Source organism: Chelon labrosus, assembly GCF_963514085.1.
Source record: "Chelon labrosus genome assembly, chromosome: 5".
NCBI classification, from domain to species: Eukaryota; Metazoa; Chordata; class Actinopteri; order Mugiliformes; family Mugilidae; genus Chelon; species Chelon labrosus.
The window spans coordinates 21,246,015-21,271,170 of record NC_140341.1 but is presented as its reverse complement, the minus strand read 5'-3'; the positions used below and the strand labels follow the sequence as shown (position 1 = coordinate 21,271,170).

Below are 25,156 nucleotides of genomic sequence, written 5' to 3'. Positions count from 1 at the left end.
TGCAAATGAGCATTAACAGACTTCCAGATAATGTCGTTTAAGATTCTAATATGGAAATGGATCACTTAAGTCACTCCATCACTGTAATCAATAAGAAACATTTTCAGTGTCCATTTCTTTAACCTAATGACTGCAAGAATTAGTAATCTGAATTTAAGTTCATTCCCAGGGAAGACGTTGTCAAAAGTGCATCCAGTCCAAATTTACACTGTGCTTAAGCAAGTTGAATCGTGCCTGCCACCCACAAGCCGTTTTCCACCTGCTGCCCTCCTACATCAACAATAGTGAAGCACAGCTGAGGATAAACACAAACAGACACAACAGAGTGCACATGGTGGCCACGCTCTCCAGATTAACCTTTCTCCACCCTGATGAGACCTGTTGTCTTTACCTGGAGCCCTCCGCATCCGACACAATATGGACACCACACTGAAACAATGGGCGCTCACTCTGCGCTAATGCTAGGTGAGTTTTTTTGGCTCTGAGAGATCAGCGACAGCAGCAGCAGCAGTGCTCCTGACCTCCAGGTCAAGCCCCTCTGTCCCGGAGAAAAAACATCAAATTTACAGCTGAAAGCTCCTGCGAGACAAATCAGTGTGTGTGCTAAAACAAGTTTTATTTTTCCAAAAATTAGCCGGGGTCACGCTGGTGTAAAAGAAAAATACAATTGGTTTGAGACAATTTGCAGCAACGCTTCATGCCAAACCGTGTTATCTATTGTCACTCAAAAGTGTTTGTAATTGTAAAGATGGGTTTAAAGTGTTTAAATTTTTTTTTTTTCCCATTGCCGCTACACGACCCTGTAATCACAGAGAGAGACATGAGAGCGAGAGAGGGAGAAGACAGGCTTGGGATCAGGTTTCTCAGCCGCTCTGTACCCTAATCCTGGATTTGGAAACGGGATGAGAAGAACACAGGTAAGTACAAACACAAGCAATTACAGCACTGACATGGAATTGGTAGGTAGGTGGAGGGGGGGTGGGGGGTGTTGAGCGGCTCAATAGGAAATAGGGGATCTCACAGGTCGAGAGGGGGTGGTTAGTTGTAGGTGGGTGGGATATAAATACCTGCAGTAGACAGGGGCAGAAAAATGCTGAGGGTATGACAGACGCTAGCTTGCCTGCATCTATAACAGTGATAAAAAAAAAAAGACGGGGATGCTTCGCCTTAATGAGAGAAATCTCTGTAGCTGAGAAACATATTTCAGCAGGTATACCAGTGATTGTAACTTGAACCCGAAGCTCTTCGCTATTCATCCTCAAGAGTCTTGGCTAAGGGTAGAGGGTTGTGTCTAAAACTGCGAAGAGTTCTGGCTGAAGTGCTGACAACCGTTTCTCTTTGACAAAAAAAAAAGTATGTAATATTCTCAAGAGACTGAAGGGAGAAGTATGCTTGACTGAGCCAGGGAGAAAAAAGGACAAGACAAGGAGACTATGCTCGGGTGAAAGAAGACTCGACACAAGGCAGAGCAAGAAAAGGCCAAAGAAGACAAGGCGAAAGACAAAGGGAAAGACAAAGTAAGACAAGGCATAGCAAGGCACAGGGAACAGACAAGCAAGGTGACAATGGGAGGCAAGACCAAATAAAGCAAGAGAAGGTGAAGAGGCAGACAAGAAACCTGTTAAGGAACCACGTCAAACTTCAGCGCACCACTGGGACCATTGGAGAGAGGCCGGAGAAACATGGCATGTCAGGCTTTCAGCGCTGACTCTTTCACCCAGCTGACAGGAGATTCACCCTTGCCAATCCTCATGCACCATGGCTCCAGCAGTGACTGCCTACCAACCAGCTCCCACGCTCACAGCATGGTCTCCGCAGGTAAAAATGCTCCGCTGCCTTGTTAACGTTCAGCAATGCTCCTCTTGATTGCGTTACCTCTAACTAATCTGTTCTCCAACAATGGCCGTTGCAGAGTAAGCGGAAAATAGAATCTCACAGTGTCTTATTAGCATGATAAACCATAATCCACGTAGTGTCATGATGCTAAAGCCGAACAGTCACTTCAGTGTGCAGCGCAAGATGTTGGCACTGTGCCATTTCCCGTAGTGACAAATTGTGCATTAATGTATTCTGAAAGAGATTTACCTACCATTGTGACTACGCACACACTTAGGGCTTCAAGTCGCCCCCTATAGATTTGTAATTGACCCAGTCGTGCTCGGTCACAGCCCTGATGCAGTCTCATCAAGGCGCAGTTGGGTTTTTAGGGCGACCGGGAGGAACAATTGAATTGAAAAAATACATTTGTTCAAATCCAAACCAAATTATGTAAATGCATCTAATCAGCTAGTTTGGCCCAGCTGTCTCTACTCAGTGGATAATTGCTTTGAGGATATGTTATCAGTACGACAAACTCCCCGAGGTCTTTGTCATGATGGAGCATTGCGGTGGAAACTTCCTGCGGGGCTTTAGTGGCTGCTGATTGTCATAGCTCAGAATAGACAGGATCAGATCATTCAGAACAGTGTTCATACAGTACGTTTAAATAGCAGCAGAGTAAACTTTCCTCATCCTTATGAACCTGGATGACCGAGAACCTTCACAGACATTAACTTTCCTTTTTCTTGTATCACATTTAACTTGCGGCGTTTTGAGGCTGCTGCTACATTTTGACCTGGCTTCTCTTCTACTGAGTGGATCAAATGAAAGAAGTACATCGTATAAAAGAATCAAAATCCACAATTTACGGCTGGATTGTCCTCAGAATTACAGAAATTTTCTTGATTAAGAAAAGTAAGATCAAGTCCTTTTGCACTACTGTACCAACTCAAAGCGCATCTTAACGATACCAGTAAGCAATTATTAGCGCTCGGAGCAAAACTGCATAAGATGAATACATGAATAATTATGTAATTAGCAGGGGGATAGTGTATCTGAATTATTTAGATGCACTCGGTGAAGGAGAGCAGTCACAATGGAATGTGAAACAGTACTTCGAAAGGGGAGCGATGACAGAAGCATGTGCTTCAGTTTTGCCAGTACATCTGTGCTGCTCACAGGCTGATTTCACACCAGCCTTTAAAGGTTATGCAAGGTGTGATATCTGTCCAATGCACAGGTTTGAAGCTCTAACAGTATCCAGTTCTATAGTTAGGGATGTTTCTTTTACTCATATCAGACTGATAATCCAGGTAATCCAGGTAATCATTCTCATAGCATATGTAACAGTTTTGGCTTGTCTGCTTCGTATTTATGCCTGAGTTGCGCTCAGATCAGAGTCTGCCTAAAGCACACCTCAAGTCCTTAGTCTCCTCTCTCCTGCTCATACTGTAACCCTGTTTTTCTCCGTCAGTATCGTCTGGGCTGTCCCTGGGTCAGACCTCCAAGCGCTCCCACATGCACCTTTCCACCTCGCCCCTCGGGAACGCCCTTGGCAACGGCCCCCCGAGCTTGCATTATCCGGTCACCCCCTGTCACTACAGCAACCAGCAGGCCACCTATGGCATGATGGCAGGTGAGTGGAGGTGAAGGGGGCGGTGGAAGAATCTGTGATGACTAAGTCTGGGTTCGTCACAGCCCTGAGTGAGGTGAATCTAGCAGTGACACAATGATACAGTTTATCGGTTAGTAGATGATCATCAAAAATTTTTTTTAGGCATTTATCAAGATCACAGAAGATGAAATGAGTGTATGGTTCATTATTTATTTCCTAGTTGTGGCTGTATGTCTGGGTTTGAGGCTGAAACTGCGACCTTAGGCTCTGGGGAATTCTAATGGGATCTTTTATTCTTGTCTAAACTAGATGATTAGTTAATAGAACTAAATTATGTGTTACTAATGAGAAGGTCACTTAGCAGCAATTACAGAGCCGACATTGAAAAATAAAACTTACAGTGACTCATGGTTTGATAACACACCGTAGATGGTAATGATGAGGACAATGACGATTCAATGTGAACTAAGCATTGAAATCAAGTCAGTAAAAGGTGGCCTGAGTCGCTTAAATTATTCAGTTTCAATCATTAGTGAGCAAGCATCATGTGTTCACTGTCTGCATGCTGAAAGTAATGTCACCCACTGAGCTTGCAGAAAACACTGGTGTGCTTCTGAAGACAGGTTAACAAAGTCATGTTTGGGTTTAAGACAGCCAGTCAGATGTCTTGCTTAAGAGTCACACTGAAAGCCATGCTGATTTTTGTAACACTGATGCTACACAGTAGTAACAGTAATTGGAGTTTTTTTTATCATAATTTTATCATATTTGTTATTTTAACAATAAATCTCTCTCTGTAGCGCAGGAGATGCTGTCCGCCAGCATTTCCCAGACTCGTATCCTGCAGACGTGTGGTGTCCCTCACCCTAACATGGTGAGTGGCGCAAACCCATTGCAAGGTAAAGATCTGATGCACGCACACACACACACACACACACAACCACACATTGCCTCTCCTGGCCCGCAGTCAAACTCTCTAAATCGAGCAGAAAATGTGTTTATTTTCCATTTAATTTCTAATCTGCTACCTGTTAAAATCAATTTCAACCTTGATTACCTCGCTTTAGCTCTTTAGTGCCCTTGCTAAACAGAACTGTGAAAGACCACTCGCCAGTTTCCTCCGCAACAGGGAGTTGAAAACTGTCAGCAGCAAGACCTGAGGCAGTTTTTTATATTCAACAAAAATCATTTGTCAAAATTCCAAATGGGTTGACTTTTGTGTGATTTTTGCAATTTATAACATTTTTAAAAAAGGACTTCCATCAACTCATTTTAATACGACAGACTTCCACAAGTTGCAGAATTTTATATTTAGTGTAATATGCCTGACAAGTATTGTATAGTTGCCACATTTTCTATCATGTACCAGGTCAGTGCAACATTTTTTTGTGTCCCAAATCATAAGAGATACCCAGACCTTTCCAACATATAGACTAAACCATCAAACAGTACGCCACTGATTACCTTGAATAAGGTAAAATAAAATGGCAAAAAATAAGATAATAAAGACATATGAACAATCCTTCAAGATCTGGAGTAGACAAGAATCAATTGTTGTTGCATTTAGTGACTAAACTTTGACCATTTTGTATTATATTACAATGTTGTGGGTGCATTCAATGTCCTTAAATGCACCCTGGTGGCCCAGAACAATTTGCAGGAGGAGATAAAATAGTTTGTCTTTACAGCCAACGCTGTTTAAAAGTAGACCAGTAAACGGTCCTATGATGATGATGTTATCATCCACAGTCTCAAGGGCTGTGCTGAAACAAATTAGCATGAAATTAAACAGGTGCCCACTCTTGTTAACACCAGGAGGTAGTTGGTCACTCTAATAATCTCAGTTTCTCCGCTGCTAAGTGATCAAATTGCCGGCTGGAGGCCTCACAGATATAACTGTCAGTCCACTTGTTTAAGAGCAGCATGAATCCTTTGCCTGCAATCTGAGGAAAAATAAAATAAAATAATAAAAAATATGAGAAAAGGTGTGTAGGATGAAAAATGTCATAAGACAAAGGGATATTGTTTTGCTTGGGAGCGCCTAGCACTTAGAAGATTGACAAAGCACTTTATAAAAGCAATATAGTGGGAGGCATGTGAAGGGTGTACGTGGTGGAACTAATGTGAGAAATCACAGCTAAGGAATCACTAAATGAGACACGTTCAAAGTGTTCAGCAGCAGCAGCAGCAGCAGTCGGCAGAAGAGTGTTTATAATGAAAGAGCTGGAACAGAATTCATATCATTAAACAGAAGTCTGATTATGAGAGCTGAGGTCACAGAAAAAAGAAATCACATTTAAAGCTGCTCTAATTCATTTTTATATTAACAATGCATCAAACGTAAGTGTACTACCTCACAGTGAATTATCAAGTCTGCAGTTAATCACAGATGGTCTGTCTTTTACCTCATCATTCCTCATTTTCCCCTGCAGAAGGCGACTTAAATAACAACAGCACACTGATACCCCGAACAGTATGCTACCAGGAAACAGCACATTTAATGTAGGTGGTTTGAGACCAAAAAAAGATGTAAAATAATACTACAGCTCCAAACCAATGCTCCCTATCTGCCTAATGTGTAGACGGGTTCCTATTTGCTAGACACATTTTTATTCTTTATAACAAGTCACTTCTTTGGATTTAGATTGTTAGGTTGGAAAAATAAGATCAGTGCATCTTTCATCACAGCATTAAATCGGCAAGTTTGTTTGCTTCCCGTCTTTGCTCCGTGTTAAGCTGTTGATGCTGCTGCTGCTGCTCCAGCTCTCTGGACGGTGTGAATGTGTGGCAGCTGGAAGGTCCATGCCCATGTACACAAATGCTTGTGGGGTGCTTTCGCAAAAGCCAGTAAGCCCACATGTGCTATGAACGGGGGTTGGCCGCTCACTCTGTCTCCACAGCACGCAAGCTGCCGCCGTGTTCACTGCAGCATATCTGTATGTAAGCTCCCCAGGGAACAAGACCAGGAAAGGTCTTCTCTCTTTCGCCAGCGCAGAATGCCTCCAGCAGAATCGTCCAAGATCCGTAGTTGCTCTCAGGGGTAAGGAGTGCTTGCTAATAGTAAACAACTGCAAGGCGCAGGGATACTGTGCACAGGACAATCAAGCTTTCCTTATGTTGATTATAGTATCTTAGTTGTAATTCCAGAAACTTCTGTCAATTAAGCTCTACACAAATGGCTTGGAAAACTTAAGGCTATTGCCACAATAGCCGACACGTATTATACGTGTAGCCTTGAGAAGCAATTTCAAGAGAGAGCAAGGAACTCCAACCCCCGAGTAGAGCAGAAAATCACAGATGCATGCAGTTTTGGTGTCAAATCTGCCACATTGCTCTCCAGCTGGTATATAGATCCAACCGAACAATGCTCCGGGTCAATGACAGCTCCCTCTTCGCCTCTCTGCTTTTACAAACCCAGCCATTTCATACGGGGAGCGTGTGAGATGTTTTACCTGTATTTCTGTCAATTTATCTTATAGCTGCAGCTCCGGAGTCTAGAATGGTTCAACCATCATTAGATCAGATTTACTCTGTAGAGGCTTTTGCATCTATGCATCATCTCAGGTCTTCAGAAAAAGATGCGGTTATGTGCTGCATATGCTCAAATTAAGAAATCAACTAAACTCGCCCGTTTTGGACGAGCAGAATTAAACAAAGGGCTTTGCTCTGAGAAGTAAATTAAATGGGGCGTGTAAAAAAAGTGAAGAACTGTGAACAATGAATGTTGATTAGTTGAGCTTCTGTGTAAATTGTGTTTGCAAAATATTACAAACACCATCTATATAAAAAGCCTAAAGCTCTAAAATGTCACCTTTCTCTGTCCCCTATGGTTTTAACAAAAGTAGAATATTATAACTTTCATGAAGGGAGGATTTACATTAAACTGCAAGAGTCAGGGATAAAAAATGAGCTGGGACTGAACAAGGGGTTCTCATTATCTAAAGCCTGCTTCCACGGTATAATACAGTTTGCACTGCAACCCCACTAACACAAGAGGGGAGTGTTGTGTTGTTCATTATAGATACCTTTCCAGCATTATTGATGATATTAAAAGCACACAGTCCACATGGCAAACACTGGAGTGGACCTGTCTGTGGCCTTTTCGTGCTGCAGCTGTGCAGAGTGGTGACTCATACAGGACAGCACCAATTACAATTAGTCACCTGCCCATATGGCAGTGATCTGTTATTAATCTGTTAATAGTGACTAAGAACAAGAGCCAGAGTATCTGCTCCTGCAAACCACTTCACATTAACGGGCATCTCTAGAACTGATAGATAATCTTGAAAATTAAGGTTACAGCAGTGTGTTACATAAGCAGTATGCTTTCAAATGCTTGTGCAACGCTTATTTCTGCTCAATAGAAACTCAAGCACAAGAAGAGAACTCGGCTAAAGCCAAGGATGAGAGGATTCTGTGAAAGGAAAAACTGTTAATTGATGTGTACACTGAGATGTATGTGTTAAGGCCAGGGACTTAGGAGAGAACGCTTATTCATCAAGCCCCTGAAAAGATATACAAATTATTTGCGCACTCATGTCGCATACCGGGGTTTTCAGACTGTTTTCATCAGTAAATGTAACTGACTCAGGTGTCATCGCGTCGCCCGAGTGTGGGACTTCTAAAATGAGATTGAATTCAACAAGAACCCATGCAAACACAGCAATGTGAAGATGTTGTAATGATGACGGCCGCCTCCGTTCCTCTGTTTAAGTGCTACATGGTGGTATTTTAAAAGCTTGGGGGAAAAATAAAATGAAGGGGAAGGACATGATTAAGATTTAAACCTGAATTTTGGAAGGACAGGGAAGATGTTGCTTTTATTTCCAGAACAGAGCACAAGCCTGCCATGTTTTCTTTTAGCAGCACTGTGGGTAGAGTTGCAGAGAGATGAAAGGTGTCAGCGGTGGTGGCAGAGATAGTTCAAAGCACTAAGAAAACAAATGTCAGTAAACCAACAAATTAAGAAAACTGCTGTGGCTAGGGGTAAGAGAGGCAGGGACTTTATCTATCTATCTATCTATCTATCTATCTATCTATCTATCTATCTTTGAGGAATCATGCAATCACGATGTTAAAAAAACAACCAAAAAACTCTGGAGGTCTCTTGAAAACGTTTCTGCGTTTCCTCATTGATGAAGACAGTTTCTTCAGTTGCTTGTGTTTTGTCTATTTGCCTGTTCTCAGAGGTTGCAGCTTAGAAAAGTCTGATCTCCCAGTCAGCTTTCATTCTCTCTGAACAGTCTTCCACTCATCCTCGTGTCCTCTGTAACATTCTTACGCAACACTCTTCCGTCGCTCTAATGATGCCTTGGACTCCTACACTACTCGGCGTACTTTTGAGAAATGTTCAAATGAGCCAACTTAGCCTTTTGTGTGGACCGAACCTCATTTGTTGATAGTTTGAGCCAGGTTGGGAAAAAAATCCGGTCCTGGATGTAAACCCAGAACCTCTCGCGCCGTAATGGCAGGCCGCACGCTGAGGTGAATGTTTTTAGCTGTGGGTAGCTTGTCCCGAAACCCGCAGCAAAGAAAGATGAAAGCTGAGAAGAGCGTAGAAGGTCAAAAAGCAGGGATAAGAGTCGCAAAGTCGCACAAAATGAGGACAGGAGAGGTCAGAGAGAGAACCACTGTAGAGATAGACACAAGGGTCAGGAATCTGATAAGGCATATATGTGAAGAAGGCACGCACAGAGGAAATGGTGAGAGAACTAGAAACGCAAGCACAAAGGATGGGCACAGATCAAGTAGCAGAAGCATGGACAGACCTGCAGGATTAAAAGATAGAGAAAGAGAAAAACAAGAGTGAGACGGAGAGAAAGGCAGAGAGCAGAGCAGCGCAGAGCAGAGCAGGAAGCTGACAGGATTGGCTTCAAAAACAAAATGAAAAACAAACGAGAAGAAATATTAGCTTTCAGGTTCCAGCAGTTCTTATTTATGCTAGTTTAGTGGAGCTCCCAGAGGATCACAAAACATTTCTTGTGTTGAAACAAAGGCACTAAGGATACATGTGGGAATAGTGGCTTTCAGAACCTTTCCAACTATCTTCCATCTCTCTTTCTCAGGGTCTCTCACTCCTTGCTTGTACAAGTTTCCAGATCATGGTCTGGGTAGTGGTTCTTGCGCACTGAGCCACGGTTTCTCCTCACTGCCCTCGGCCCTCCTCTCGACTGATGAGGCCCCCGGGGGCCCCGGCGGAGAAATGAAAACTGACCCCCAGAGGAAGAACATGCGGGACTCAGAGGATGCCCCCGCCATGGACTCCCCACAGATACGGGAGCTGGAAATGTTTGCAAACGACTTCAAGATCCGGAGGATCAAGCTCGGTGAGTATCGTGACTTTACCCAGCACTGTCAGATGCCGTGCTGCATGTGTGCTCCTGCATCTCCACCCACCCTGCTACTTCACCGTTCGTGCTTGTTCTTTAAAGCATTTCTATTCCTGCTCGGCTTTGACCTCCAGGCTACACTCAGACTAATGTGGGCGAGGCTCTTGCTGCAGTGCACGGCTCAGAGTTCAGCCAGACCACCATCTGCCGCTTTGAAAATTTGCAGCTGAGCTTCAAGAACGCCTGCAAACTCAAGGCCATCCTGGCTAAATGGCTTGACGAAGCTGAGCTGGCTGGTGGTGAGTCACGCACATCCACTCCACCAACACCCTTTTGAGATCCTTTCGCATCTGATCTCAATAGGGTAGCACCAGCATATTCGATGTAGTGCATTACATGCTTAATAGTCACTGAGAGTTACTAGAACACCCTCTAGGATGATGGTTCTTATCAAACCTTTTCGCATCAACCTAAATTTACTTGTGATGCATGATGCATCCACCTGAAAAGGATTTCCTCAGCTCAGACTGTTTCATTTTAATAACTTTTAAAGATCTGAAAAGGTAAAACTTTCCAAGATTCAGCAAGGACAAAAGCCTTTTTAAAGGTTCAGAGTGTAGGATTTAGGGGGCTCAATTAGCAGAAATAAAATATAGGACTCATAATAATGTTCTTATTCGTCTATAATGAACTGTAACGATGGATTTCAGCTTAGAATGAGCTCATAATATTAACAGTTCCACAGAGCTGCTGTGTTGTGTTGCCATGTTTTGGTACAGTAGCCCAGGAAGGACTTTCTCTTTTTTTGTGATGACGTGGTACCTTAAAGGAGAATTACCGTTTTTTACAACCTGGACCTTATTTCTGGCATAAAATACGATGGTTTACTCACCCATATAACTTTGGTGTCATTTTGTCGTTTGGACGATATTTAGATCTGTGTATATCCATATAGTGGGAGTGACTGGGGCACCGAAACGCAGCCTCTAAATAACGCATTACCTGCCGCGAAACTCATTAATTTCACCAATATTTCATTATGTTACGCTAGTGCTATTCCTCATTGAGTCTGGAGTTACCTGTTATCTATTCATGGACGTGCAGCAATTTGTTGTTCTCTGGCCAGCTGTTCCTCTCTCTGCCTCCGCATCCTCCTTTCAACGAGCTCCTCATCTGTATACTCTGGCTCAAAACGGTAAGGACGTCCATCATAAACAAAGTCGTTTTCCACAACCTCAGAATCGGAAAAATATTCAGCCATGTTGCAAAAAACTAGCAGTAGCAAATTACAGGTAAACAAGCTGCGCTCAGAGATGACATCATCCAGGTCAGAGGTTAGTGGGTCATTCTACAGACCCCGGATGATGATAACAGGCAACTCCGGACTTAACGGGGAATAGCATTAGCGTATCATAACGAAATATTGGTGAAATGAACGAGTTTCGTGGCAGATTATGTGTTATTTAGAGGCTGCATTTCGGTGCCCCAGTCACTCCTACTGTATGGATATACGCGGATCTAAATATCGTCCGAATGACTCCAACCGACACCAAAGTTATATGGGTGAGTAAACTATCGTATTTTATGCCAGAAATAAGGTCCAGGTTGTAAAAAATGGTGGTTCCCCTTTAACTCCTTGTCACTGAGTGTCGCAAATTCGCGACGCACTGTTTCTGCTCAGACTGCAGCCGAAATAACGCATGTAATCCTCCAATGTCGGTTTGTGCACATTCAAAAAATACCCAAGAACCTTTTGCAAGCACTAGTTTCTCGTAGGACCGGTCGGAGTGGTAAGCAAAAACACAAATAATTAACTTCTTTATATAATTGAAAAATCAATTCAGGCGTCAAGGGGTTAATACTAGATGGCACTAAATGCAACACGCTTTCTTCTTCCCTATCCTTTTAATCTCCTCCTGACCACAAGACTTAACAAACGACACCCTGGAGTGGCCCCAAAGCTCAGGGTAGGAATCTAGAAGGCCTTGGAAATGTTTTATAAGAACATTTTGACAGTTAAAAAAAAATTCTTAAATGTGGCACTGACATTCTTTTCTAAAGATCATAGGTCAGGCTATTAGCAAACAGAATTCAGTCCCTCGATGTGATGCTTGAACAATGTTTTCTTATGCCATTACTGAACAGCACATTCTTTGACTTTCCTGCAGCCTTGTACAATGATAAACTAGGAATGAATGAGCGGAAGAGAAAAAGGAGAACGACCATCAGGTGCGTAGTGAAAAGATTGAACTTACAAAACATCTAAAACAAAACAGGTTTAGTCTGATGGTGTTTTCCTGTTCTACTCCGTCTATTGTTTCCCGCTGCAGCCTCGGAGCCAAGGAGGCCCTGGAGCGCAGCTTTGTGGAGAAGAATAAGCCGTCCTCTCAGGAAATAGCCCGCATAGCCAAGGGCCTCCACCTGGAGAAGGAGGTGGTCAGAGTCTGGTTCTGCAACAGGCGCCAGAGGGAGAAGCGCGTTAAGACGAGCCTCAATCTCAGCTCCTGTTTGACCAAACTCAGCCCAAGCTGCATAGCACAGATGAGTAAAACACAGAGGTCGATGACGTAATTCGGATACGTGTCCCTTCAGCTCTGTTCTCACTCATTCGTGCCCTCAGAGAGTGAGAATGTGTTATTCCCAGATGACATGTCTGGCGGCAATCGCTCCACTGTGACGTGGAAGAATTTTATTTAAAAGGAAATTGGACAAAATGGATAATAAAGACTTTTAGACAGTTGTTAATCCCAACATGTAAAAAAGATATGCAGTATCTATAAATGTCAAAGATGTCAAATGTTCATTTAAATTTATTTTTGGAAGTTTTTTGAAGCAGAAACTGTGATGATAAAAGGTTTCTATTAATCGCATATGATGTCCTGACATTTAAATGTTCTGCTGTGCCTTGTTTGCCGTGTGAATGCTGAAAGTGAGCAAATATAATTTAATCCGTCAGTGTAGTGCAGGCGAGCGCTGGTGAAGATCAGCTCAGTGCCTTTCCAAAAAACGCACATCAGCAACGTCGTCTTTGACCTTGAAAGAGAGTGTGGAAATTTAATATTTTAATTCTGTTAACACATTGATTCTGCTCACAATCGCAATAAACCGGTGTGAGGTCGATGAACAAATGATCTGCCACACTTCAGTGAAATATGAGTTGATCAAGCACATGCAAGAATCAAACATTTTCTTTTGGCAATAAGAATTAATATGGAAACAAAATTGTCACTCTCATGAAGCCTGAAACAGGCTGATATTACCAAATCACTGTAGAAAAGTCAGCTCCAGCCTCAGAGAAGAGGAGACGTCTCTTAAATCATAGTGTCATTTTAACAAACACTGTCTTTGACTCTGAAAGACATTGGAAATTTTAATATATATGAGATGAAGTGTTTTACATGTATGTATATCCGCATGACTCCTTTCGTTGTATGTGATAACCTTATTAATTACCTGTAAGCGTCTTATGAAATATGATTATTTAAAAGTAGCCATAGCATAAACAGGGATATATTTAAAGTTTCACAGCCTATTTAATTGAGAGCTAATAAATTGTGTCCATCTACTTTTACCGTGTGTGCTGTGATTTATGGTCTGAAGTCAGGGACACGTGAAACTTTTTGACAGCGGGTGGATCTGTGGTGTGCTGTCTCCCTGGTGTCAGATTCATTTTTCATATTTGTTTGTACGTGTTTGTTTTGCCGTCGCCGGTCTCAATTATCTCCGACCTGGCTGGGGTGACTGATGCGAGTCATCTCAATGAAGAGAGGGACCGAGCTTAAAAGATCACACAACAAAAAGCCAATATACTCGACTTAAATCATGTGCCAGTTATTTGTGTTTGGAAGAAAATGATTGACTTAATAATAATATGTGCCATATGAGGATGTCAGATCGATAAATACAAAGTGTCAGCTTGTCTGCCATGGAAGTGCTGGTTATTAAAAAAAAAATCTTTTGCACCTGTTTTAATATATTGTCCCTTTCGGTTTCCACGCACTGAAACTTAAATAAGCTTTTCTTACATGTTACAAACAGTAAAATGTGTTTTATGACGAACAACGTGTCATTTCTCATTTTTACTGCAGCACTGTATATTACCATATGAATACATACATTAGGAGAGATGGTCTGGTCGGGTCTGCAGCACAAACTTTACAGTTCATCAGGGCGTCACTGGGGATTCATAAATAAATCAACAAGACACCTTTATTCAGAGACAAGCAGTTTCCACTGTGACTAATTTGTGGCCGTATAACCGGAGTACTCTCTGGGGAAATAAATGCAGCAGGGTCATCGATTGCTGTCACATTTCTGAGAGTGGACCATGGAGAGTTACAGGCAGAGTACACTGAGTAAAGCTACCGAGTAGCTTCTCAAGCCAGTCTCACACGCTGCTCTTAAAAATGTATTACTCTTTGTTTTTTGTATCTTAATTTAATTATGCAGATTCATATACCTGATTTATTATAGCAATTTAGTTTTTATTCCTGCATCTTTTGTTAAAGCAAGGCACGTGTGACTACAGACGACCTGCTTTCTCCAATAGACTAGAGTTTGCATGTATTCCACATTACAATTTAAACAATTATCATGTCTTTAAAATATTTGGATGTATGATCACACCATTCCAGCCTTCTTTTGTTTCTTTTGAGTTTCTTGGTTATGCAGTTTAATGGCTTCACTCTGCAGTGACAGCATTCCTTAGATGAAAACTAATGCAGACTTGATGTGTGTTGCCACGGACTAGCTCGAGTCTACGGTTTATATGGAAATAAAGTAGAAATGTTTTTGCATAACATTCTGATGTCACCACAGTCGACAATTTTTTGCTGTAAAATTTAATGACTCATTTTGTCCCATCATGAAGTATTTGTGTGGAATTTCATCATGATTTGAGTGTTATTTGTACGAGGCCACAGTGACCTTTAATCACCAAATTAAAATCTTTTCATCTTTTCAAACTTTGTGCCAAATTTATCCAGATATCACACTCACAAGAATGGAGTGGCCACAAAAAGAACAAGAACATAATGCTCCAGCTAGGGGCATGAAAATGTTGTTTAACACTCAGAGGAGACACTGATCACAGAAGCCGCATAAATTGTACCTGAACAATCTTTATTCCTTATAAAAGCCATAACCCTTTACAGAGTCATTTTCCAATGACGAAGAAAACAAAAATGATTATACGTACACCTTTAAAAACCTAACTATGGAACTGCACTCAGACAATGTCAAAATCTGTTAAAACATTGATTCTGCCCACAATCACAACAGATCGGTTTAAGGTCGATGAACAAATGAACAGTGAAATTTCGATGAAATATGGGTTGACCGCGTCGGACACATGCAAGAATCAAACGTTTTCTTTTGGCAATAGGAATTAATATGGAAACAAAAGGCCAAAGTCTCACTCTCATGAAGCTGGCTGACATTAACAAATCACTGTAGAAAAGCCAGCTTCAGCCTCAGAGAAGATGAGACGTCTCTTAAATCACAGTGTCATTTTAACAAACACGTCCATCATTTTCTTGCTGTAGTGTGTGTGTGTGTGTGTGTGTGTGTGTGTGTATTTTTATGAGTGAGGCAGCTTCAAAATAACAAATGAGAGTAACTGCACAGCAGCTGAAAGAGAAGAGGGACTGCAGGACCCGGACCATCCCACAATCACTATGATTACTTCGTAGCATCAGACAATCGATTCAAAGCGCTTTGACGTGCCGTCTTTCATTAGTCCTAATTTGTGTTTGATTAAGTTTCGTCGCCGTCTTTTAGAGCATCACAACTTCTGGGGTGCTAATTAAAATGCTAGCCAGTTGGCCATCAGATCAATCTGTATCACCATCCCATGCAAGTAAATAACCAAGCCTGAAGGTATTATTATAAGTTAGAAATTTCTCATGCATATGTCTGTCTCCAGTACCCATGGTAGCATCTTAAAAACATGGTAATTAATCAGCTAGTTCAGTTGCATGGTGATGTATTCTCCCTCGCTCACTTACATGGTCAAATATCTGTCTTACCTCGGATACCAGAGGAAAGAATAGCAGAGAGGCGTTTTACTCACAAAACACTGCAAACATGTCTAAGGAGTGCTTTAACAAGGATAGTTTCCCCTCAGAGATAGTGAATCTGAAGGGTTTCAAAATGAACAAAGACAGCAGGTTAATAGTCAGAGTAGAAAAGTTCCATCTGCTTATTGACAACCCTGAAGCTCTTTAATTACCATGTTTTAATTATAAAACCTTCCTGGAGAAAAATCCTCCATCTTCAGTCATGTAAAAGCCGATAGATAGTAGGACTAAGTCAAAATTAACCAAAGCACCAGGAGGGAAAAGCCAGTTCCAAGATCGTATATACACTTGTAGCCCTTAGAAAGACAGATGGGTGGTAAACAACAGTGCAGGTGGTTCTTCAGGTCAAGCATCTATTGTTGCTCCAGTTGTGCCCTCTCCAATGTTGCAATAAATATTCTATTTAAATAGGTCAGATGTACTCCCATGATCTGTAAGGCAACCTGCAGAAGAATAAGTATGTGTTAATTTGCATCCGTCTGCCTGAATGCCTTTCAATGAGTGGGTGGTGTTGCACTTGTTGCATTTGAGCCATGACAAAACCAGTGTGTCTAACAGAGTCTGTATCAATCAGTGTTAATGTCACTCTGGTTTATGAAGTGAACATTAACACAAAGAGGACGATTAGTCCACTCCCAGAGCTCGGAGCTGCCTCTCGATCTCGTCGTCAGAGATGGTGGCTTGTTTGGAGGACGAGGCGGCGCTGGGGACGGCCTTTCCTGCAGCTGGAGCTCTCACCATCTGGAATCACACATGAGTAGAAAAATCCCGTTAGCAGGGGCATCCACTTCATGCTCAACACTCGCACACAAACACGGAGCTTGGTACTTGTTATATGCACAGCTGCCTACTGCCACTCCAAAGCCAAATGTTAAAGACCTATTCACATTTAATCACAATTACTGCTAATTACATTAGATAATTAGTAGTAGTAGATAATAGATAGCACATAATAATGTATACTGCATGAATAATGAGTAATGTCCCCTTGAATTACCACAGCCAACATCAGCTTTGATACAAGCAGGTCTCATTTTTCCCCAATAACACTTTCTTTGTATTATAAAGTCAAAGTTGCTCGCTGGAACGTTTCTTCACGTCTTGAGATTTGTTGGCTTATGATCACATATTTGTGCTTTCTTAACTGGTGCAATATAAAAGTGCTGGTATTTGCCAGCACCATGTAGATCTTTATTCAAAATGATCACAGTACCTTTGTAGCATTTGGTATTTTCCACACAGGCCATCGGTAAACATAACATGAACAAAACATATGGATGCTCATTTGTTTATGTTATGTTTTCCCAAATTACCATAGTTTATGAGACTAACTTCCTTTAAGGCATGATTGAAAAAAAAACAAAAAAACTTTTATTGCTGTTTTAGGAATCTTGCATTCAGGGAATTGTGTGCTCAGTCTTTTATTGTGATTTAGCACAAAATAATTAGCCTTCTCTAAAACAAAGATCGTTATGCAGATTTTTATTAAACCGCCTGTTTGTTCTCTCCAGCTGTGGGCTTGTTTATTGGACAATTTGTGAGTTTGAGCGAGGTGTTGTGAGAGGTAATAACTCATGGAGCTCCCCAGGGGGAGCCAGACACAAAGCAGACGGACAGCCTGGCAGTTACAAGGAAAGCAGTTTACAGAGCCAGAAGAGCTGAAGGCTAGCCCCACCGTGTGGCAGCTGGAATACATTTAAAAAGTGAGAGTAAAAGCCATGTGGAGAACTTTCTGTTTATCTGGCTGGGGGCCATGTGCTTCATTTAGAGTGGTTACATCTGTAAAATGTTTTTATTCCACCAAAAATGGCTCAAGTCTTTCTCAACTTTGAGTGTATTCTATCTGTAGAAAGTTTTGCTCTCTTTTTGAATTTCTTACCTTTCCTGTGATCTCAATGCCAATCTCATCCAGAACCTGGTTGACAATGTCCTGAGATTCCTCTTCATCCCCAGACTCATCAAAGATCTCATCCAACGTGTCATTAACTGGACAGATAGTGACACAGGGAGGGAGGAGATAAGGACAGTAAAGTCAGACAAATTGATCTTCAGTCACAAGTTTGGACTTCAGTGTGAGATAGCTTTTCCTCTTAGAATCGAACACAGACTGGAAACACTCCTCACACCATTCACATACATGTATGCCGATCTGGTTTCAGTAAGCCTAGCGCTACAAGAGCTGTGTGTGCATTATGTGTCCTTACTCATGTCCTCAGTCATGCCCATCTTCATGTTCTCCTTCTGGAAGTCCTGCATGGTCTTCAGCGTCTTCTGAGGATCCATCTTTTTATTCACTGCTTGCATTGTCTGCAGACATTAAGAAAAGAAGGTCAGAGCATTCATCTTTGGTATTTGACTAAGGATATGCAAATCCTAGTGTTTATATGAAGGAAAAAAAAAACCTTTTCATATTTTTCCCAAGAAGCAAATTCAAGTCAATTTCCTACAAATAAAATATTATTTACCTCTCCAAACCGTGCTAACCCATAGCTGTACTGAATAAACTGAATGAACGACGCAGCTTTCTTCAATAGAAATGGTGTGTGTGTGTGTGTCTTTCTCCCACAGACACAACCTCTCGTAGTCCTCATCACACTCCATTAATTTGAAGCCTAATTATATTTGACCTGTCTGTGTTTGCTAAGACTGACTCTGTACAGTACATTGCTCCTGGCCAATTACTACCTCTCACACTTCATTAACAACACTGTTACCACACTTGGTTTTAAACGTGAACATACCCCCCATTTATATTTTAATTACAACATTAAAATACTGACGTGTGTAAACACTGTAAGTAGCTCATGCATAGAACAGCAACACGTAACTTTTCTATGACTACTGATCATAGTAAATATCAAATCTTAAATTGTCTAACTGCAACATACTTTAAAACAACACATTCACACTCGTAAAACACAAAATCATGTAACAAATACACATGCTGACAGTTTACTTTTTTGCTTGTTGTTAACACTGATTTCGTTTCTGCTTCCAAACTAAAATAAGTTTGCTAATCAAAACATTTAAAATTTTTTAAATCTGAATGACACGACCTAGCATTTTACCTTTGCTGTTGAAGACATGGCACCGGCCATCTTCATTTGGGAGTTCATGACCTTCGTCTGCGTGGACATGGAGGTGACCTTGGAGCTGACGGCGTATGTCCTGTTCTTCTGCTTCCTCAGCTGGACCAACTGCTTGGCGAGAATCTTACACGCCTCCCGGTTTCCACTCTTTGCCATTTTCTTGATCTCCGCCTCCTGCAGAAAGAAAGAAAAGGATAAAGATATGAGTCCAACTTTCAAGACTCCTCATACTGTATGTGTCTGAATGTTTATTTGTATGTAATTGAGACTAGAATAGATTCCCTTTTCATGTATGCTGCACATATCTGGAACAAATCTACTGCTAGCATCTCCTCATTTATGGGTCATCTGCCCAACAGTGTATTAAATCTAGAGATAATATTCCCATGTCTAAGCATATAAATTCAGAATAATAGAGGGGTTGAGGCATACCAACCAGATTAGCTGTTGTGGAGTGGCTACACTAGAAGAAAGAAACATTTGCTACCAATTTTCCAATTCTTTCAGTAATATGACATGCTCAACCATATCCAAAGCCTCAGCGAGGTTTAGGATAATTAGGATGGATAGAGGATGGAGCTTTTTAGTCATCCATCAGTTGTCAGAGAGGCTTCTATTTTAATAGAATACCAATCCATCCTACCTTTGAAAGAGTGTGCGTCACTTCTTCTTTTTACATATGTAGTACTTCTAATGTAGTAATATTTTTGTACACTTGAATAATTTTGGTAGCCTGGAAGCCAGCCTTAATTTCCCCCACACACACACAACACCTTTCAGTCTGTTGCTCCATTCTGAATTCCTTTTATTTATATTAAAATGGACACCATCACGTCCAGTGTAAAAGATACTGATTGAGATTAAAGAGACGGTTTACAGCGATGAAGGCATTTGTCGTGAAGCATAATTCATTGCTCTTATTTGTTGTAGGACTATTCAATGGCATGCAGAGGTCTCTCTCTCTCTTGAAACATGCCCCATAATGAAATCCAAATGATGTGAGACCCAACTTGAATTCTGTAAAGAATGTCTTAAACACGTTACATTAAAAATACACACATCCACTGTATTGATAAACAAACATATCCTGAAGCTGCAGAGGGACCATTGTGCTCATAAATATAGACATGGTAAATAAAGGCATTCAGATCAAATGTTACTTGTTGGAAAGCAAATAGAAGCTTTTAGCTTAGGTAAACATCAGAAAACACACTGATGCCCACAGGGATCCAGTGTGTGGGCATGAGTGTGTCTGTGCGCGTCCCCAAGAGACGAGACTGCAGCTCCAGGTTACGGTAAACTAGCCAGAACTCTCAGCGCTGCTGTAACAGCTCTAGTGTGTCTTGTTTATTTCTTGTGTGCGTGTGTATAAAGCATCCTCTTCAGGAAATAATCAATTATTTATGTTAGATTTTTTTTCAAAAGCAAGCGGCTTTCCCCACTCAGCTCTCTGTCTCTTACACAAACAGAGCAGGTGCATTAGCTGCGTCTGTATTTGCCCGCTTGCATACAATTCAAATTAATGCCATGGAGGAAAAATGAGAGCTTTTTAAAAAGGCCCTCAGTGACAATAATAACATCAACTAGAGTGTCACCTGAAAAACAAACAGAGAGGAGAGCAGTGGGACTGCTGCTGATAGGAAGCTCATAATGTCTTAGTTACTGCCGTGTCACAAAAGGATTGAGGAAGTGGAGGAGTTGATGGATGGATCGTGCTTTCCTAGACGTGGAGGAACGCAGCACACAACTGTGAGGCTGTGGGAAATGGGAATTTGAATGTAGTAACAAGGCCAAAAAGCGCTGCAGAGTTTTCTGAGCAACAGATGCACACAGCAGTGAATCTTTTTTTAAATCTTGCAACAAACAAGTCAAATGTTTTCAATGTCTCAGGGAGCCTGAAGAAAACTACAGTCTTGTAAAGCCTAACATATCAAGTTTAATAGTAACAGACAGGACAAGAACATATGTGTGCCCTAATTTGGATCTGCCCACTTATTTCCTCTTTTAAATTCTCTCTGAAATTCATTAAAACCCATAAAATGAACTGTGTGTCTTTGTGGGACGATCTCTGCCCTCTGTCATTTACTCACACTGAAAGCGAGCGTGGTGGGGGGGCAATAGATGGTCATGAGTGCGCTAAAGTGCGAATATAGGTCATATTCGTTTCTTAGCCACAGCATCTTTTATTCACAAGGTGTAACAAAGCTTTTAAAAGCTAGACTAATTAGCGCAAAGCGTTAATGAAGAATAAAAATGGGGTTCCCCAGGGAGGTAATTATGTCCTGTATGCTATTTATTTAAAACAACTGAGGGGAGAGGACACAGTCAGCTTCTTTCATCTCGTGGAGAGGGGAAATGTTATATGCCACTGTGAATAAAGCCCCAACGTGCAACTCCGGATATCTGCGAGTAGTCTTACTTGCCCGAAGCAAAACCACCACACCAGATCATTCTTGTCTATTAATTTAGACCCATTAACCAATTGAGCACAATCCCAGATTGTAGGAGGTGAATGTAATCTGCATCTGGGGCAATAAAGCTTTGATGCAATATGTAGAAATTTCTAGAAAATGACTTGCATTCAGATATTTCTTTTGTGTGTGTGTGTGTTCACATTCCTACCATTTGTTTCTCTTGTTTCTCCAGTGCCGCTCTGTCCCTGGTGATCTGTCTCTGAGTGCCGCGCAGCTCTTTAGACTGTTCCTTGATGATGTCTTTGGATGGCGCAAGACAAAAAGAAAGGAGGATTGTGAGATACGTTTGTGAGACCATCCCTAACGTAACAATAATAATAATAATAAAGACCTGCACAGTACTCAGAGTCTAACTGCTTAACAGAAAGCACATACAAAGAACAACAGCAAAGATTTGGTACATCTTTTTTCTGTTTTGTACATTTCCCTCTAAAGTTTCATGTTTTTTTTTAAGGTATGCCATAGATGCAAAGAAGGATTGCCTTTTTTTTATCGTTATAAAATTTTCTCAAACTGGACATCACCGCATTTCTGGTGCATTACAGTTAGAAAGGGCAGAGCAAAGACCAGCTGTATGGTTTCGGAAAAAATCTTAAACATCTAGCCAATCCCTTAACAGTGAGCATGTTTGGGTGTGTGCCCGGACTCAAGTGAAATGCCACACAGTATTCAACAGCAGAAGGCATACTGACACACAGCAACTGTGGGAATGCCTGGACAGCTCACACCACTATTGAGTCAGCCTCAATCCACCCACACAAACTAAAGTGGCATCATGTGAGATAGTGTATGACCCTGAAGTCACACATTCACCCGTGGCTCCAGAGTGAGAGACGACAAAAGCACAACCACAGTGTGGATATTTACCTGAAATCTGCTGTTTTATAATCTAAATCAGATTTAGACTCATTGACTGATACAGACTGATTTATTTTGACTATTAAGACTTAAAGCAACTTTTTAACCCATTTTAAGCTTAAGGACAACAACATACAGAAATTAGTATATTAATCAAAACAAGTCTAGTCAGTTGTTCAGATAAAGCCCAAATGTATATATTACAAATTTGTTCAAAAGGGCTTTCTAATGAAAACCTCAGTTCTGATGAGAAAATAATTCAAAAGAAACTTTATATTTGGAAAAGGGAAATAAACACTTGAAAGAGCAACAGAGGCTGTATCTCTGTTCCAGTCAGACAGGTGTGCAGTAGAGGTGTACAAAATGACAGAAAAATGTGTTCTTTAGGAACACATGCAGAGTTTAGACACTGTTACAGGAAAAAAATGAAAATCTGACCAATTAATTTCCAATCAATTGATTCAGATCAACATCCTTAAGCTACCAATTTCAGAAAATGTCACTTTTTAAAAATAAAGTGGACCACTACCTGTAAAAAAAGGCAAAAGTTCAGCAACTATGAACTCGTTCAAGACACATCATTGCGTAGGACCACTTGTGCGAACGGCGCATATACGTATAAGGTGACGCGCCGCCAACGTCTCAGAGTGGGAGGGATGTCGTCCTACAAATACGTGCAGTCTAAGCCCCCCCACCTCTAATTTGCCAAATAACCAGAAACCGAGAAACCGCTCCAACCGCCCCGACGCCAGGCCGGCAACGAAAACACTGCGTCCAGAGCGTGAAAGATGAGAAAAACCCACGACATGAGACGGGGATTGCGACATGACAATGGCTTGACATGGAGCACAGGTAACACAGGACGGTAAGTACAGTATGCAGGTGATGCGTATGGCGTGAAACCAGAATGACAATGATGGGAGGAGTACGAAGGCAGTGCCATGAGAAGATTTGCTTTAACAAACCAAGCCTATTTTTAGACCTGAAGATCATAAGCTGATAGATTTTGATGTCATCCTCCACAAAAATAATTCTCAAGTACAGCAGGTGGAGGTTGGTCTGCCTTTCCTCTGGAAATTCAGCCTTACGAGTCAGTATACTGAGTATTTGAGACAGAATAATTGATCCATTAATTCTGATACTTAGAAAAAGAAAAGCCTGATTTTCCATTTTGACCTTGTGCGACTGATTACCTAGCCTGGAGGAAAAACACAGAAATATTTAGATGGAGGGTCTTTTCAAAATGTTGACACCTGTACATTACTAAAATGAATATATAATGACAGCCTGACAGTGAGGTCATATTTTAACAGCTCTGCCTGACATTACTCAATTTTATGACACTCTTTGTGATCCAATCAGTGTTTTTCTTTTTTCCAGCACAGTAAGGAAGTTGAATTAGAATCTATTAGTAGATGAGACTGACGGAAGTTAATATATGTTGTATAAATGTGAGATGAAACTGAATTAATCTGGTGGTTAAAGCAAATGTTACATCTGCTATTTAACATCGTATATTCGACGTGTTATCAATTTGGGATGAATATGGCGTGATAATGTTTGGCTTCTTCCTGCTCAGTCACTGGAAAACAATGACTTCACTTGAGATCTTATGTAGCAACACCTCTTATAAGAGCTAACGTTAGCATAACTTCACAGCACATATTTACGCCACATTGCTGTTAAGAGTTACGCTGTAATCCAGCTACGTACAAAAATAGCATGTTCATCCAAGCTAAATTAAGTTAGGCAGCGCTTCAATTGCCAGGCTCCAGCCAGCAGCGTGACTGGTGACTCAACTAAACCCGGAACAGGTAAAACAAGTTGAACGGGGACGGGTAATTAGAAGCTGGGAAGAACACCGAACGCCCGGGCTAAAAACAAGTTAGCTAGCTTTTTTTTTTTTTTTTCTTCCACACCGAGCAAACTTACCGTCGACAGTCTTCTTCTTGAAAAGGGAAGCCATGTCGCTGCTCTGTGTCAACCTAAATACCAAATACAAGTCGTGTGCCGCTAACACAGGTGTGCTTTCTGTCGTTTACACCGTCGTTCAGCCGTCGGACCGAGGGTACGGTGGGTCAGTTTAGCCGCCTGTGTTTCCTGGTTGACTTTCTGTTGTCGGAGTTCCTCCCTCAGCTGACTGAGTCAACGGCTCCACGTGACGTCACGGCGGGACTCTCATGCTGCCTTCACTTGTACTCCGTACAAATGCCAAATTGTGATTAGACTTAAATGATCGGCACGGAAAAAAAATAGTCAGTTTAAAAAAAGGTGAACACAGCTTGTTGAAGCCAATTATGTAACAAAAAGGCTTAGAAATGTGTGTGTTGATTATTGTTTATATCTGTGCACCACAGCAATCTTAAAAGCCAGACATTTCTGAAAACTACTGGCTCCACTATTTGTTACTGGATTCCATTCAACATATTCTTACGAGTAGAACTTGAATGCAACATAAATGCAGGGCAATAGATAATAAAACGCTGATTGAAACAAAGAAATGTTTTGGGTTTTTTTTTTAGACGAAGTAATGTTTTCTTTCATAATTTTCACATTTAAAGAATACATTTCCAATCTAATGTCTTAATTGTTTTTTTTTCTTTGCTTACTTAAATTTTCACATGGTCTATGGTTCTAGATATGTTAACACCCTGTCATGACACACTAATATGTAAACTGCCATGAGGAAACGACCCACAAAGGAGGGTGCCGTCTGTAAAATCACTCTGTTTCTCCCTCCCTCTGTTTCTCACAGCGTCATAAAGTCTGAACTCAATTTCATCCCTCGCCTCTTTATCCCCAGAAGAGAGGGCATCCCATACACTCCGGTTTGTATTCATATATTCGTATTGTCTTATCTCATATTGATGCTGAGAGCAACTTTATGTGGTGTGGT

At 41.3% G+C, this 25,156-nt stretch overlaps 2 protein-coding genes across 2 annotated transcripts; one reads left to right on the top strand and one right to left on the bottom strand.

Annotated features, from left to right (window-relative positions):
* Positions 1 to 1,682: 1,682 nt before the first annotated feature.
* Positions 1,683 to 12,520, top strand: pou1f1 (POU class 1 homeobox 1; the record flags this gene model as incomplete). The annotated part of the gene is made up of 7 exons (XM_084544125.1): positions 1,683 to 1,818; positions 3,293 to 3,454; positions 4,234 to 4,332; positions 9,499 to 9,759; positions 9,897 to 10,061; positions 11,931 to 11,991; positions 12,093 to 12,520. The coding sequence occupies 7 exons, from the start codon at positions 1,683 to 1,685 to the stop codon at positions 12,331 to 12,333; spliced, it is 1,125 nt and encodes a 374-aa protein (XP_084400251.1). The 3' UTR covers positions 12,334 to 12,520.
* A 1,972-nt stretch (positions 12,521 to 14,492) lies between these two features.
* chmp2ba (charged multivesicular body protein 2Ba) lies at positions 14,493 to 24,405 on the bottom strand. The gene is made up of 6 exons (XM_084544491.1): positions 24,193 to 24,405; positions 21,551 to 21,642; positions 18,908 to 19,102; positions 18,044 to 18,146; positions 17,719 to 17,825; positions 14,493 to 16,580 (listed from the first exon to the last, which is right to left on the bottom strand). The coding sequence occupies exons 1-6, from the start codon at positions 24,224 to 24,226 to the stop codon at positions 16,464 to 16,466; spliced, it is 648 nt and encodes a 215-aa protein (XP_084400617.1). The 5' UTR covers positions 24,227 to 24,405; the 3' UTR covers positions 14,493 to 16,463.
* Positions 24,406 to 25,156: the final 751 nt, after the last annotated feature.